This window comes from Stylophora pistillata, chromosome 1 (genome assembly GCF_964205215.1).
Source record: "Stylophora pistillata chromosome 1, jaStyPist1.2, whole genome shotgun sequence".
Lineage (NCBI taxonomy): Eukaryota > Metazoa > Cnidaria > Anthozoa > Scleractinia > Pocilloporidae > Stylophora > Stylophora pistillata.
In genome coordinates, this window is record NC_142519.1 from 59,997,909 (window position 1) to 60,014,790 (window position 16,882).

At 36.7% G+C, this 16,882-nt stretch overlaps 3 protein-coding genes across 4 annotated transcripts; 1 reads left to right on the forward strand and 2 right to left on the reverse strand.

Moving 5' to 3' along the window:
* Positions 1 to 1,230: 1,230 nt before the first annotated feature.
* LOC111340337 (uncharacterized) lies at positions 1,231 to 3,626 on the reverse strand. Its single transcript, XM_022947166.2, has 3 exons — positions 3,493 to 3,626; positions 2,995 to 3,161; positions 1,231 to 2,523 (listed from the first exon to the last, which is right to left on the reverse strand). The coding sequence occupies exons 1-3, from the start codon at positions 3,617 to 3,619 to the stop codon at positions 1,354 to 1,356; spliced, it is 1,464 nt and encodes a 487-aa protein (XP_022802901.2). The 5' UTR covers positions 3,620 to 3,626; the 3' UTR covers positions 1,231 to 1,353.
* A 35-nt stretch (positions 3,627 to 3,661) lies between these two features.
* Positions 3,662 to 13,323, forward strand: LOC111340336 (DNA cross-link repair 1A protein). Of its 2 annotated transcripts, XM_088726725.1 has the most exons (11): positions 3,662 to 3,795; positions 3,908 to 4,389; positions 6,438 to 6,595; positions 6,768 to 7,853; positions 9,072 to 9,190; positions 9,401 to 9,462; positions 10,009 to 10,087; positions 10,591 to 10,736; positions 11,392 to 11,546; positions 11,984 to 12,125; positions 12,287 to 13,323. In XM_088726725.1, the coding sequence occupies exons 2-11, from the start codon at positions 3,909 to 3,911 to the stop codon at positions 12,451 to 12,453; spliced, it is 2,595 nt and encodes an 864-aa protein (XP_088582851.1). In that variant the 5' UTR covers positions 3,662 to 3,795; position 3,908; the 3' UTR covers positions 12,454 to 13,323. The 2 variants fall into 2 exon arrangements, with proteins under 2 accessions (XP_088582851.1, XP_088582846.1); XM_088726720.1 differs by lacking the exon at positions 3,662 to 3,795 and having other exon boundaries at positions 3,802 to 4,389.
* Positions 12,714 to 16,844, reverse strand: LOC111340338 (cyclin-J). Its single transcript, XM_022947167.2, has 4 exons — positions 16,425 to 16,844; positions 15,472 to 15,756; positions 14,367 to 14,526; positions 12,714 to 13,972 (listed from the first exon to the last, which is right to left on the reverse strand). The coding sequence occupies exons 1-4, from the start codon at positions 16,702 to 16,704 to the stop codon at positions 13,912 to 13,914; spliced, it is 786 nt and encodes a 261-aa protein (XP_022802902.2). The 5' UTR covers positions 16,705 to 16,844; the 3' UTR covers positions 12,714 to 13,911.
* Between the last annotated feature and the right edge of the window lie 38 nt (positions 16,845 to 16,882).

A 16,882-nucleotide genomic window follows, 5' to 3' on the forward strand; every position in this document is an offset into this window, starting at 1 on the left:
TAAAAAAACATGCAGTATATGGGGACCATGATCAACTCACCAATGCTCTCTCAGAGATGTTCAATGTAAGCCGTATCAGCTGAGGTATTTCTCCTCTAAAGGTTCTATAATACCGAAACTAATCTGATGTCATTAGTTATCTAACGCAAAAACTCATCACCGAGTCGAGACGTTAATATGTCAATAAAGAACCATGAAGATGGCGGAAATATTGTGTTGCTTATGCAAACTCAGTGACTGGTACCCAGTTTTGTTAATCTGATTCACATGATAGAACTCAAAGTATGTTGGCTAGGCGGATAACTCATCTTTCCATTCGAATCATTATTATTTTGAGAAGCAAAGAGTTGACACATCAAATATTTAGACAAGTGGTGTTTTTTAAACTTCCTTGGTTTTTATGGCTCAAATGCGCCAAACTAATAATTCGCCTGGAGTCATTACGGCAAATGTCACAAAAGACTGCCAACCGTTTCAGTTTTCAGTGGTAATGACGTTATTACCCACAAAAGAGGCATCAGAATATTCTGAACAGTTTACAGCCTAATTCACACCTTGTTAAGGTCTTGGCTTGCCAAGATCTTCGATCATTAAGAAATCACTTCGTTTGCGTCTAAATTTCAGCATAACTAAATCGCGTAGCCCATTGCAGAAACGTGAGAGGACTGGGACAAGTTTCTTCTATTGATGACATTGAAAATCTAAACATTTCAACTGAAATGTTCATGAATGAAAAGCTACCCAGTCAAGCTTGAGAGTTTTTGGCGGAAAAGTGTCCAAATCGGCGCCTTCAAAAGTTACAAAAATTCCATACAAACCCTTAAAATAATTTTTGGCCTGTCTACCCAATCCATACAAACTCTCTATTTTAGGTGATATTTGAAGAGCTGTCATTTTGCCATTTTCATCCTCTAAATACTTCTATTCTTGCTTAATACTCTCAAATTTAGTTGATCTTTCATTTGAATATCTTAGTTTTTCAAACAAACGGCAAACAACCACTCTCTTTCCCAGTCCTCTCACATTTCTGCAATGGGCTATGAAATCTGATCACGACACATATTAAATCTTTATAGTTACATGTACACATAAACTGTATTCATCGACGCGTTGTTTGAAATGGGATCTTCTTGTAAAATATTTATCATATTTACTTTATCTTTTCCCTTTTTCTTTCTTTTTGGACAAAACCTCCGACAGTTTCTGACTACATAATAAACACCAATAAAGTCGGGGCAGATCATTTTAATTTTTCCAAAGTATCTAAAAACTTCTATGTAAAGGTTTTAACAAATTTCTGAAAAATATTAATTTGTAGCCCAGTGTTACAATGATAAAACTTATCTATATATGTTAGATCCAGGCAATCTTTGGTGTACTTTTACTGTCTCTGGCTACCTTCTTTAAATTCTCAGCATCACACAGAGAAATATTCCGACAATGTGAAAGATTCAACTGTGAAAGACCTTTGCATGTTTTAATAAGCAATTCCACTGACTCTACTGATATTTCACTGCACATTGAAAGATTGACAGACCTCAACAGTAATAACCCTGAGGACTGTAGAAGCTGTAAAATAATTTCATCACTCAGTTTTTCAATTCCAGATAGATCTAGCTCTTGTAATTCTGTTGAGTTGGACAGAATGGCTAAGAGATGTTCTGCAAGTGACTTGTGATGCAAAAAATGACAGTTATGGAGGTTAAGAATAGACAACTTTGGGCAAGCTTGTGCTAAGGTTACCCATTTGCTTTCATCTGCAGTTGAAACATGAATGTAACTGCCAGTTACTTTAGTACAGTCTGCCATATTTAAAGTTTCTAAGGACTTGCAGCAGACCCCAAGGATCTCAGTGTCCACTCTATCCATTCCAGAAATGTCCAGTACTTTCAATGAGTTTCCAGATTTGACCAAGAACTGAGCAAGATGGGGATGAAATTTCATTGCCTTGTTATCACCAATACGCAGAACTTTCAGATGGGCTAGTGAAGCAATAAACTCTAAAGATATAACTGTGAGCGAAGTGCAGCAGTTAAGTGATAGGTCACACAATAAGGGACAACTTTTGCAGAGAATTTTCATGCATGTATCTGTGATAAATGTGTAAGACAAATCCAAAGAACTAAGTTTTATGCTCGGAACACTTATGTCAAATTCTTCAACTGAGTTTGTCATGGCCAAGGACATCTTTTGTATCTCTTGTTGAGAGTTCAACAGTTTTTGTATTCCATAACTTGTTACACCAGTTGATGACAAGTTGACTTCTTTTAACCTTCGGCACTTTGGATTTTTAACATCTTCGCACAAACCAGCTAAACCAGCATCTGTGAGAAGAGTGCATGACTCCACCCGCAACACTGTCAGCTCAGGACACGATGTTCCAAGGAGGTTTAACACTTCATCTGTACAAGCCAAACATCCACTGAGATCAATGGACTGAAGACGGGTTAAACCTGAAGGAATCTTTTTCAGTGCTTTTGTTGAGAGACGTGAACAATTCTTGAGAAAGAGCTGTGTAATTTTCTGAAAAGAGATGATAAAATTTGCAGAAAATGTGAAAATGTTGAATTCAGTAATTCACCAAAATAAAAATACTCTGAGGCAGCTTGGTCCACCTTCTTAATAGCATTGTCTTGATTTTGCAGATGATTTATGTTAAGAAGCCAAGAGGGTATGTTGATAAAGAATCCTGGACCCCTGGATGAATTAAACTGTTGTCCACTGGAACTTAGGTTACATCTGATTACTGTGAGTTCATGGCAAGATAGACCACCTAATATGGTCATGAACGACATCCATCCTGCTAGGATTAACAATTTGTCAGGAGCATCATGTACTTTAAATTTTTCATAAAAAGGAATGGGTCATTAAACTTTTAGACATTTTAAGTTAATTGAGGATTTGGGAATTTCATGACCAGAAGCACTTTCTCCATGAAACTGATTTATCATAATAACAATCATATGTTGTCTCTGATGACTGAACAATACAAACCTTACAACGAAATACCACAGCAGAAATGATCTGATCACTGATAAGTGAGGAACAAGCACTCAAATCAACATGCTTAATATTAGAGTGAAGAAGAACATGAAAGTGAGACACTCGAATTTGCTTCTTTTCACACAGAATATCCAAAAGTTCTTGAATAAGACCAGAGTCTACAAAATAACAATGAACGACAAGTAAATGTTTGGATAAACCAAAATCCTACAGGCCCCCATTCATAGCTATCAAAAGTTCAACAACTTATCAAGTATACTCCACGTTTTAAATCCAGACTCATTACTTAATTCATGCCATAAGAATCTTAAAATAAGACATGAGACACTCAGTCAGTGGGACTGTTAATTCAAGGATTGCCTCCCCCCCCACCCTCTCCCCCTTCCTTCAATGGCCATTTTCTGCGTATGTCACCCAAAAACCAAAATGAATCTAAATTATTTAGTACTTGGTTGTAAAATTGCTTAAAATATTTCAAAGTTCACTCACTCAAGCCATCAAACGGACCAAGAACATATTTGAACCGATTAAGATCTACGATCGATGAGTTGCACCACAAGCTCATGCCCTTCGCGATACTCTCCAGGCTTAACTTTTCTAGTGTTTTCACGCTCATTCTTAGCCTAATTTGAAAGATTTTGGATGAAAAAAAGGTCACCGTCAGATTGAAATTGATTAGCTCGACCGTGATTAGCTCTTCTGCTATTTGAATCTTGCAAAAGATGAAGTAATCGAACACTTGATCATTGCAAATGCTCTATTCAGCGGATATCGTCATCGGAAACAACTACAGTAAGTATCGTGCACTTAAAGTTTCAAATAAATTGAACATGGCGGACGCCATGCGATGTTAACGATTTTAACTCAGTGCCGATTGTCCGCTGTAACTTTCAATTTTGTACAGCATGAATGGAGAGGAGGAAGAGGATGATATCTGGGATGAAAAATCCTTAAAGCAGCTTAAGAGAAAGATTGGACAGTCGGCGCGTAGAAATGAGAAATCAACAACTACCTCGCGCAAAAGCGCACAATCAAGGCGCACTGGCAGTAGGTTGAACAAACCTCAACGACAGTGTCGTTTGCAAGCTTCACGGAAAACAAAGACAGATAATTCACAGACAATCACAAAAAACAGTAGTAATAAACTAAAGTGCAAGAGGGAAGATTCCTCGAGTATTTGTAAAGAATCGATTGATGAGGACTCGAACTTTAGTCATCAATTTGGAAGCCAAGTTGATTCAGCCGTGGTTAACAGGAAGATCATACCTCAAAAAAGCATTACAGATGGGTACTGTCCTAAATGTCAGATGCCTTTCGTTGCATTGGTTGGAGACTCACCTGGGTGGCACGTCAGTGAATGTGTGGGAATCAAATATTCTCACATAGGTATCAGCTTTGTAGAATTTAGAATAATGTCATAAATATTAATTCCATAAGCATATTTCGCTGTTATTCACACAGTTGGACCCTCAGTCTGTCAATACAGTTACTAGTCTATGTAAAAATCTCACCTGTTAACTTTGCTCTATGCAGAACTGGGTAGAAGTGAAGAAAAGCTCCCCTAAAAGTCTGTTGGCCAACTGTCAGCCGGCAGTATACCAACAGTTGACCGACAGTTGACCAACAGCAAATTGACACTTAAAAATTTGACAAGTGTAAAGACATCACAGTTACTCGACCCTTACCGTTCTAGTAGAACCAGTCGCAGGATGTACCACACGTTGAGCTAAAATTGCATCATTGTATGACCTGGGTAAATTTATCTATGAAATCGCCCTATAATGCATTGCAGTTTGTTTTAGGGCGTCACAGAGGGACTTTCAATTATCTCTGTCTGTTTGAGTTTATTTTTGGTTAATATTTTCAGTTAGTTTATTATTTTTTTACGCAGTCACTTGTCAGAGACATTTAAAGCTGCTTACATTTAGTAAAGCAAAATAAAAAGCTGCAAGAAGCCGCTGTAATCAAATTTTTTGCTTCTTGATTGCGAGGGTGATGCGATGGGATTGTGAGGGGTTTGGTACCTAAAAAACCTAAACATAGGAGATTGCAACTAGGTTGGACCCAAAAAAACCTAAACAAAATGGCAGACTCAAGTGAGAAAGTTTCAGTTTGCGTCAATATGCAAAGTTCATTCACATGTGCGAGCTGAGGCTTTTCTGGTATTCAACAGAGATTCTCAACCGACACTTGGCCAACAAATTACCAACATGCTGCCAACAGTCGGCCGACAAACGGCCAACAGTCAGCCAACTGTTGGCAGAAGATTTTCGCAAAAGGCGGTAAACGACAGTCAGCCAACTGTTGGCCGACTGTCAACCGACAGTTTGCCAACAGTTGGCCGACAGTTTTTGGGGAAGCTGTTCTTCACTTTTTCCCAGAACAGGGACATATGTGGATGATCATCAGGTGGCATTTCCAATTGAAACTATGTTACCACAAGGATCAGAAATCAGACAAACAAATACAAATGTAATGATTTGAATATATCAACAAAGTTGAAATGGTAAATTGGCCACCGGTACAATTATAAAAGCTGATGTTTCAAGCGTTAGCCCTTCATTGGACCAAATAAAGGAATTGTGGGTTGTGTGTGCTTTCAAAGGCAGAAAATGGAGCTACATTATTGGTGGGAACATGGCAATGAGAAAAACACGAATAAATTAGTGGAATGAAAAGCATTCGTTGATACATGTGGGACCAACCAGGCACTTTTACATGTGCTCGTGCACGATGCAAAATGTGTCCTTTCATTCACAACACTGAGAAAATATTGGGACCCAAATGATCCATTAAGATCACCAATCACTTCACGTGCACCTCTGCCATTGTAATCTATTGCATAACTTGCACTTATTGCAAAAAGATTTACATTGGCGAAACAGGCAGAAGACTAGGTGAACGATTCTGAGAACACCTTTGCGACATGGAGAGGAATGACAAGGACACATCGAAACCAGTCACTAAACATTTTAATTTACTTAATCATTCTAAGCAATGTATGGCAATCTGCAGTCTTTCCTTACACTTAGGTAGCACAGAAAACCGTAAAACTCTTGAACAAAAGCTCATCTTTCAAACCGGCAGTCTAAATCCCACAGGTATCAATAAACACTTTTCATTCCACTAATTTATTCCTGTTTTTCTTGTTGCCATGTTCCCACCAATAACGTAGCTCCATTTTCTGCCTTTAGAAACACACACAACCCACAATTCCTCTATTCGCTCTGACGAAGGGCTAACGCTCGAAACGTCAGCTTTTATAATCGTAACAGTGGCCAATTTACCATTTCAACTTTGTTGATATATTCAAATCATTTCATTACCCCCACCGACGCAACCCCAAACAGTTTCTTTAGAAACTATCAGCCTTTATTCAAATAAAAATGTAAATTGCTGAATTAAAGCTCAAGCAGAGCCGTTTTTTGTGTCAGGTGATTGTCCTGAAGGTCTCCACTGCAGATCAACATTTTCCCCTCATTATGAGAGATACTCTCACAAGCTTTTGGCTTCTGTCAGGAGTTGTGGCAACTTGGACAATGGAGATGAAGAAGAAAATAACAGCAGCATAAATAATTTGAAACACAAACAAGTAAGATATTGATAAACTGTACAGACCATCCAAGTTCACATCATTTTTTCTCTAGTGACTGAAGTCACTTAGATAAGTCAGAAGCTACTGGTATGTCAGGAGAATAAAAACTCTGTCAGATTTTCTCATAACACCAGCTGGAACTAACTTTTTACTGTTTTCTCTACGATAGCATGAAAGAACAATCAAATCTTCAAGAAAGTTAAACTTTTCAGAGGAGACATTTTTGTCAGAACCACCTAATAAAGATGAAGCGAAGTGTGAGTCTCCTGGAACCCTCAATGCTACAGTAGAAAATGGAACGACAAGAGCAGAAAAAATAGATGATAATAAAACACCAGAGGAATTGCCTTGTGATGATATTCATGGTTCACCACAACATTCAATCCTCAAACAATCTTGCCAATCTCATTCTTTGTCTTTACAAAATGATGTTCCAATGACCAAAGTGGAGACAGAAGATTTTGAATTGTCCTATGATGATGATGACCTGTTTGGAGATCCAGAAGTCTTGGAAAGTATGTGTCAGGGTTCTAATGCAGTGGATCAGAGAACAACAGACCAACAGAGTTTTAACAGTCATGAATGTGTTGGTGTTCATAATAATCAAAAGCAGAATTTCATTCACTCTGTTAATTCAGTTGCTGAGAAAATGAGTAAAACAAGTGAATGCACAAAGAACATTGAGATCAATTTTACACCAAGTCCATATCCTTTAGAAGCAAGGAAAAACAAAGTCAAAGAGGTTAATCTGGGTGAGCAATCAATTACAAGCCAGAAACAACAGTCAATTTTGTCATTTGTCAGAAAAGAGAAGGAGGCCACTAAAACAAAGACATCTCTTAAACAAACAGATATAGGAGTGTTCTTTGGCTTGAAACCGTTGAAGAAGCCAGCAGAAACTAAAGTAACCTCTCAGAATTGTGCTAAACTATCAAACTCTTCACAATCACAATCTGTGCCCCAAAGACAGGGTCACTGGGCAACAGGAAAAACATTCCACAGTGATCTTAAAAATGCGGGATCTACAACTGAAGGTCAAAGTCTAAGTCATGGTAAAGATCTGGCTGGTAGTAGTGGAACCCAAACTCAACGCAGTTGTCCATTCTACAAGAAAATTCCCTACAGTGGAATTACAGTTGATGCCTTTCGCTATGGCAACATTCCTGGCTGTTATGCTTATTTTTTGAGCCATTTTCATTATGATCACTATGCTGGACTAAATGGGAAATTCAAAAATCCAATCTATTGTAGCAAGGTAATAAACTGTTAGGGTTTATTAAGATTTGAAGTGGGAGTACACCCTAATCCTGGGGTTGAATTGTTAACTTCTTGATATTCAACTCAAATGTGGTTGAGTTCTGTTTTTATAGATCCCATTGCTGTAAGCTGGGTCCCACAAACAATTTATTTAGAACAACATACCTTTGCCAATGGATTGAAAGTGGCAAATCTCAACCGAGTGGTTAGAGTGTCGGACTTGTAATCCGCCGCTCCCGGGTTCGAGTCCCACCCTGACCACTGGATCTGTTTCACGGTAGCCCCGAGGTCAGATCCTTGGCCACACTTGTAAATAGCCAACTGGTTTGCCTCCGGCCGGTTGGGGTTCTTAACGATGTTCTTAATGATGTTATGTTCAATTTAACCCATTTGTTTCATTTGTTTGCAAGGACCACAATGGAAACTACTGGTTCACCAGTAATTGTGTAATCCTATAAAAAGACTTTTTTTTTTTTTTAACTGACTAACACTACTTGAATCTGACAGCTAGTAACATAATGGAAAAACTGACCAACCAGACATATAACACTTAAAACAACTAAGGAAATTTTAAATCTTTTTCTGGAATTTTAAATTTAGTCTTAATTATTGACAGACATTTTGACTGAAACCATCAGTCTTCATCAGTGTAGTTTGTCACGTGGTAGATCACTGTCATGTGACAAACGTCAGGGAATGGGACACGTGTTGGATTCGAAGGGAGTTAAGATCCTAGATAAAGAATGAGATTGGCGAAGGAGGGGGATAAAAGAAGCGATATGGGAAAGGGTGGAGGACCCAACTCTGAACAGAAAGGGGGGGCTCCGGTTCTCTCTGTCTCACGCTTGGGACCGGGCCCTTGTCTCCATTCCCGGACGTTTGTCATGTGATAGTGATCTACCACGTGACAAACTACACTGATGAAGACTGATGGTTTCAGTCGAAACATCTGTTACTAATTAAGACTAAAATTCCAGAAAAAGATTTTAAAAATTCCCCATTTGAATTGAACCTGGATGAATGACAATATTCACTTTCACTTAAAACAACTCTTTGCTTGATTCAGATGACAACTTCTGTGCATGTTGTTGAAATTTTGGTCAACAGTCCATCTTAGGGTTGGTCTCATGACATAATTCCACCAGTTAAAATTATTTGATGAAAACAGTCAGTAAATGTTCAGAATTAATTTTAACTCATAATTCTTTGTGTTAAGATCACAGCAAATCTGGTGATATCCAAGCTGTATGTTAAAAAAGAGTTTGTCCATCCTCTTCCAATGAATACACCAACTGTTGTGGAAAATGTACAAGTCACTCTTCTGGAGGCAAACCAGTAAGGTCCACTAAGTTTGTTACCTATAATGTTAAATGAATATTTTTTATTAAAAATTACTTTATGTTCAGAAAAGAGTAAGCATGTACGAACATAGACATGAGGATATCTTTATTCAGTGACATTCTAAGCATAAAATGGCTTATATTTTTCATTGAATTTTTTTCTTTTTGTTTTTGCTTTGTATTGTTTTGTTTTGTTTTTTTTCAGTTGTCCTGGAGCTGTACTGTTTTTATTCCGGTTTTCCACTGGCCAGACATACTTACACACAGGTTTTGTTTCACTTTAGTAATATACTTGCTTTCATCACTTTGTCTTATTTAATTATTTGACAGTGAAATTATTCTAGTCTTTTTAAATGAAAGATTCATACTCTGCAAAAAAAAAAACCTCGAAGTACCACCAGGAGTAGCTTAAGCTATGACCTTCTGATTAGTACTTTGGAAGCTGTACCACTAAGCTGTGGGAGATTCATGGCAGGCTAGAAGGTTTCATTAGGTCCATGGTGACAAACCTCCTATATACTGCTTGGACAGGATTGTTGATATGAAATGCTCTTGCTTAATGATGATGTAAATAAAGAAGATAAATTTAAGCCTGGTGATTGATAAGTGAAAGATGATGTGATTCAGTGAATGATGTCAGCATGCTCTTTGAAAAAAGAACTTGGAGTGCCCTAAATAGGTGTCAAATATTTGCCCTTCTGATTACTGCTTCAGAACTACTTTTTATTGCACAAAGGTTGTAGAAAATTCCTTGATATTCCCTGCTTAAGATTCTTAAGAATCAAAACATTGCCATTTTACTTTATTTTTAAGGTGACTTTCGAGCTTCTGCTGAAATGGAAAGGTATCTTGAGTTGCAATGTAAGATTGATGTCCTGTATCTTGACACCACGTAAGTAAACAATAGAGATTTTGGTACAATGAATATATGAAGTTCATATATTTTGAACTGCAGTACCAGATACGTATGATGCACGATCTTCGCAGTAGAGAGCACTATTTATGCAATAGCGAAAATCAGACCTGAAAAGAATCAGGCCTGTACGGGATTCGAACCACTGACCTTGGTCAGTGATTCGGAATTCAAACCACTGACCTTGGTCAGTGATTCAGGATTCGAACCACTGACCTTGGTCAGTGATTCAGGATTCGAACCACTGACCTTGGTCAGTGATTCAGGATTCGAACCACTGACCTTGATCAGGTCAGTGGTTTGAATCCCATACAGGCCTGATTTTTTTCAGGTCTGATTTTCGCTATTGCGTAAATAGCGCCCTCCACTGCGAGGATCGTGCATCATACGTAATAGAGATTTTGTTTTTAAATTAATCTTTTATGTAATCACTTAATGGTCTTCATAGTTTTAATCTGTTTTTTTTTTCTAAAATGTTTCAGCTACTGTGATCCAAATTATTCCTTCCCTCCTCAAGAGGAAACCATCAACTTTGCTGTTTCAAAAGCTGTGCTAGCATGTAAACAAAACCCAAAGACGCTGATTGTTTGTGGCTCATACACAATTGGAAAAGAGCGTGTATTTCTTGGTGAGAACTTTAGAAATCTTGGATAGATGAGAGACAAACACTGGAGGCCAAGATTGTACAAATTACAGCAAATCTGAATGATTCGTACCATAAATTATAGTAACGTGATAAAAATGAGTGATAAAAAAATATGAATGATGTTTCGACCACTCCACGGTCATTTTCAAGTGAGAGTTTATGAGTAAATTTCCGCATATATATGATTTCTGAAACAATGGAATGAAGGTAAAAGCTAAGTATTTATAAACAATATAGCTAATAACTAATGTCAAAGTGCAAAAATGAAGTGTAAATAAGCGGTGAAAAGGATGAAAATCAATTAATTCATCCTTTTTGCCACTTATTTACACTTCATTTTTGCACTTTGTTATTAATTATTAGCTCTATTGTTTGTATGTAAATACTTAGCTTTTACCTTCATTCCATTGTTTCAGAAATCATATATGAAAATATGCGGAAATTTACTCGTAAACTCTAACTTGAAAATGACCGTGGAGCGGTCAAAACGTCGTTCATATTTTTCATCACTAAATGTTTTAGTAAGAACTTATTACTTTGTATCTGTAATAACGTTGAAATCAGTTTTGATATTCAAGTATCATGGGCAGTGATAATTTACTCATTTTTTTTTTTACTTGCTATTTTTTGTGTCAAGCCATTGCAGAGGCACTTCATTGTAAAGTCAGTGTGGAAAAACAAAAGAAAAAGGTTCTGGATTGTCTTGAATCTGATCAAATCAAATCTCTAATCACAACTGACTGGAGGGCTGGAAAAATTCACGTGTTGCCTATGGCAAAGCTAACATTACAGGTGAGAGATTCATTTTATTGTTGTGATTTTATTTTTCACTTTAATGGTCAATGTAAAGCAACTCAAAATTTATTACAGGTGACTGCAGAACATGTATTCAGTTAACCATTTGAGTCCCAGGAGTGACTGAGACAGAATTTCTCCTTACAGTATCATGTCGGTGCAATATCAAGTACACCAGTGATGAGAATAAAGAAAAGTATCAATTAGGGGATATTGAGTTTATCCAATACCAAATATTATATGCATTGTATGGCAGACAGTAAAGATTATTATCTTCTGGCAGTGAAACAGTTAAGGTTTGTAAGTGGGTTAATTCTCCTGTGGAACAAATCCCAAACTCTAGGTACTTTTAAGATGTCTTTGCTTTGCTCTTATTTTATTATCAAATTAAATATTTAATAGAATATAGTTTAATTTTATTTATTTATTGATAGAATCTAGTAACATATTTGGGATCTCATAAGTCACAGTATACTGAACTCTTGGCCTTTAAACCCACTGGATGGGAACACAGTGCAAAACGGGAAGATTTGTCCATGATTAAACCTTCCAAGAGAGGAAGTGTCACAATCTATGGTGAGTATGATACACTAGATATAACTTACTCTGCACGTCTTGTACTTTTCCATACCCAACCTTAGTCCTTTCCTCCAATCAGTTATTTCATCACTGACAATGACCAGAAGTAGTTCCTAGTGTGTTTGTTATATTTTTGTTGTCTTTGTCCTAATGTGTAGGTGTGCCTTATAGTGAGCATAGCAGCTTCAGTGAACTGGAGAGATTTGTCAGGTTTCTTCAGCCAAAGAAGATCATTCCTACGGTTAATGTCCATTCAGCTGAAAAAAGGTCACAAATGCAGGCCTTTTTCAACAGCTGGTTATCAAAGGGTTCCTTAAAGTTTTGAGAGTTATGAAATCTTTGTCTCATGGCAGGTAGTCAAAGAACATGCCAAAGAGAGAAACATTATTTGACGATTGTCTATAAAGCCAACTTAAGTCTTTGTTAAGTATTTTGTAATTCCCCAGGAATGAAAAATTGTACAGAAGTATTTTTCTATAGACATTATTTATGAGTATTATTTTTGTTGCATCAATCTTGAGAATTTTTCACAGTCTAAGTACTTAAGATGTACTTGATAAAAAGGTACAGTACATCTGGAGAAGCATTATTTTTCTGTATTTAAAGCTACATGTAAATGCTTTTACATTTTGTAAGTTTAAACTTTCAATTGATTTTCTGACAAGGCATTATTGAAACTGGTAAATGAAGAAACTCTTATTTATCCACAGAAGTGAAATATATGTATACGTGTCACTGATGCATGTAATTATACTTTACTGTAAAAATTTTCCCACAATTTTGACTGGGTGTACAGTGCCAGTAATGCGTCCAGTCTATTCATCTTCAGATCACATTTAGAATTAGAGTATCTAAACTAGTATCTAGCCAATAACCTGCTGATCAGCAGAAATATGTGAACTATGAGTGTGGATTGATCTACCATTTGGAAGTTAATTTCATATTCAGTTATGTGGAAAATAAACAAGTTTGTAAAAGTGGAATTTTAAAGGTTGTGTGGCAGTTTCCTGGACTGTTAAAAGATATAGAACTTAAGACCAAAAGTAAGCACTGTATTGTATGACAACAGATATTTGTTTCTTGGAAAGTTACTAGGCTTTTAACATCTCCATTAAAAAGTACTTTTCATCTGTAAGACCATGTAGTCTTAAAATTAAAAACCAACAATTAAGTCACAATTAAGTTGTAAACTGAATATTGAGTTGCAGAGTTATTGTAGTCTGTTTTTGGAATTTTCAGCTTACTTCTAACTTTTTAATAGAGACAAAATAGTCCTAGACTAGAAAAATAATGAAAAGTAGATTGAATAACATCATGGAAATAGTTTATTCACACCCCTTGGAAACCAGCAACATTTCATAGAATTAATGTTATTAGTAGTTCAAGTACTTTTGTACTTGTTGGAAACAACATGCCTTGAACTTGACATGTTGCAAACTATTAGACTTTAAAAAAGTGCTGGCATGTCTGATTCAAAGGTTTGAGCAAGGCAAAGGGAAGGTACAGCTCTCCACCAATTAACAAATAGCTTTAGATGGAGAATACCGGTAGTTAGGATGCCTCATCAAGTGCTTTACAAAATTATTAATTACTGGCTGTTACTTGAAGCAACCTTGTTTCATTTTTGCTTGCCAGTTCTCATTTACCAGTGGGATTGAAGGCAGTTTCTAAACAGCTCTGTTTAGAAATTTAACTTTTGGACCAGTGGCTTGTCATTTATATGAATCATGAGATATGTCCATTGTTGCCCAGAGTGATATCCATTCCAGGAGACAAAAGTTAATCATCCCTTGGCATTGACTGCTTTCTGTTGTGACATGGCTTTCTCATCTGCATCATGTGCTCTAAAATCAGAAACAAAACAATCTGTAAGTGGAGGCCAAGTGGTCAGGGCGCTGGACTTGTATTCTGGTGATCCCAGAATCAAGCCCTTTACCCTGCTACTCACTGGATTTGTCCTTGGTTGCCCTAAGTTCAACCCATCTGCCTCTTGTCAGGTAGGGTTCTTTAACATCCTGTTCATTTTTACTTACAATGTTTATTTACAACTTGTTTAAATTCATCATTTCTTGAAGATAGAAAGCTACTTTGCCACTATGTAAATTCAAGATGGATTAAAATAAATTTAATTTTTCACCGAGATACAAAATCAAATTACCGTACTCCTTATTTGTCATCATTTAATTTCAAAAGAGAATGCCATTCTGGGTGACGTTTGATTTTGATTTATTCCAATACCTTAACATAATATGCACACAGGGTGCTATCTGCTCCCAGGTGTAGGATGTCACCTTGATCAGCAGAGGTGTCCAGGAGGGGCAGAGGTGAAGCCTCAGTCGTGATGCAGCAACTGCTGCTGACGTTATCACTGAGGGAGGAAATGCTAGGAATGAATGATCTGAGAAAGAGAACAATGAAAATAGTGAGGCAAATAAAAGTGTTACTTCCTTAGACTAGAGAATTCCCTTGACTGTCGCGATATGCAGATGAAGCCATATCAGTGGGACCTAAACCCATAAAAGAACACAGTTAATTAGTCTTTTTTTTTTTTTTATTGTTGTTCTGTTTTGGAATGGTTCAATGTTTGTGTTAGCTTCCTTAATTTTTCTATTATACATTTTAGTATTGTAATTTTTAGATCATTGTGAGAGAAAAACCCTCTTTAGGGAGTGTCAGTAAAGTTTGTATTGTATTGTATTGTAAAATGTTTTGATAAGCTCCCATTTTTCAATCAGGGAGTTTAAAATATGCCAAATTTTGAACTTGTGGGATGAAGGTATCATGACAGCTTAGCATTAGTACCCACATTCACCATACTCTTCTCTACAGATTTACAGCTTAGCATCAGTATCCACATTCACCATACTCTTCTCTACACATTTACAGCTTAGCATCAGTATCCACATTCACCGTACTCTTCTCTACACATTTACAGCTTAGCATCAGTATCCACATTCACCATACTCTTCTCTACACATTTACAGCTAAGCATCAGTATCCACATTCACCGTACTCTTCTCTACACATTTACAGCTTAGCATCAGTATCCACATTCACCGTACTCTTCTCTACACATTTACAGCTTAGCATCAGTATCCACATTCACCATACTCTTCTCTACACATTTACAGCTTAGCATCAGTATCCACATTCGCCATACTCTTCTCTACACATTTCCTTCAAACCTGACAAGGAGAATTGTTAGGTTGGTGGTCACTTCCTTTCTTCTTATTATCTCAATGAATGACTCAGCAGTACAACTGCTGTTAGGAGAAATTAAATGCTGGTCACTGGTTTAAAGGGTCAAGGGGTAGTCCAAATATTTTTTAGAAATATATCTTACCCTGCAAAGCAATTTCCAGGAAATAATGCACATATTTCCTAGCATAAGCCATTGGTTTGGTGTTATCCTCAATACTTCTTCCAGACTGACAGTCTGTTGCTGAAATTGCATGTATCAAGTAGTACTCCATGAAGTGCACTGGTGTTGGTAAATCTAAATTCCATGAGAAGAAATTCAGTAGTATCAGTTCCATGCGATGAAATTCTGGTGCACTGAACAGGTTATGAACGTAGGCATTCAACGTTGATATGGTAGGTATCTTGTCTTCGTTTTCTTCAAACTTTGCTGTAAAAAAAATATTTCAAAGGAAGCTATGGTCAATACTTTAAAATATATCATCACTCCTGTGCCTAAGTTTAATTTAGAGTCATGTTGCCTTTTTCTGAATTCGTTTGGCTGAAATGCAATACTTCTCATTGCAACTCAACATCATTTTATAAATGTATTATTAGTCTACCTAGTAGTGTAAAAATCTCTACCAAAGAAAAAAAGAAGAAAAATATGAAAAAAAATGGGAGAAAAAAATGGATATGCAACAATAGTCTGTAGTTCAGAGGAAAATTCCCCCAAGGAATAAAACAAATTCCTAAAATTGGGTAATTAGGTCAAAAGGCGCGCTTTGTTCGAAGGTACAAAAGGAACCATTCACAACATCGTCACATAATTATTTTGGTTCATAAGAAATCAAAATGATTTATCTAATCTATGATTATATTACTCAAAATTTTTGTGTACGGATTGTGATCTATGAAGCACACTACAATTTCTCTTAGTGAGGTAAGCCTACTTTTTGTTTGGAAATCATGACCAACTATATCAAAGTAGGAAATACATATCATAACATCAAAATACGACATGTAGCAATTCATTTATAATTACCGTTTACTTTAAATGATAAGGAATGAATTACAATATGTAGAGTGCTTGTGTTAAAATCAGAGCCTAACACTTACCTGCCAGCAGCAAACATGATAACGCAACAAGATAAAGTTTGCGTTCATCTATATCAAATTTATCCATAAAAATGTCCATATAATAAACAGCCAAATGAAGCACCCCATGAGAACTTTTAATCTTCTCGGAGAAGACAGCAAGCCAATCAACAAGGAAACGCCTAAGTTTTAGCTGAGGTGAAGATGAAGTGTAAGGTGGCAATCTGGTTTCTTTCTCTCGGAGAACGTCGTGTATTTCCAGAGCAAGCTGCGATTTCCACCATTCGTTTTCCACCATCATCTTCTCGGGAAATGATTTTAAAAGGCAGCAAAGAAGATACTGATCGCTGTATTTTATCTAAGTAGTTCTCCAACGCTAAGCATCTCAATGAAAACTGAATTCCAAAAAGGAGCTTCGAGTTCGAGTAGTTTACCCCAAGAGTAGTGCAACACGAAATGTTTGGACTTTCGCGGGAGTT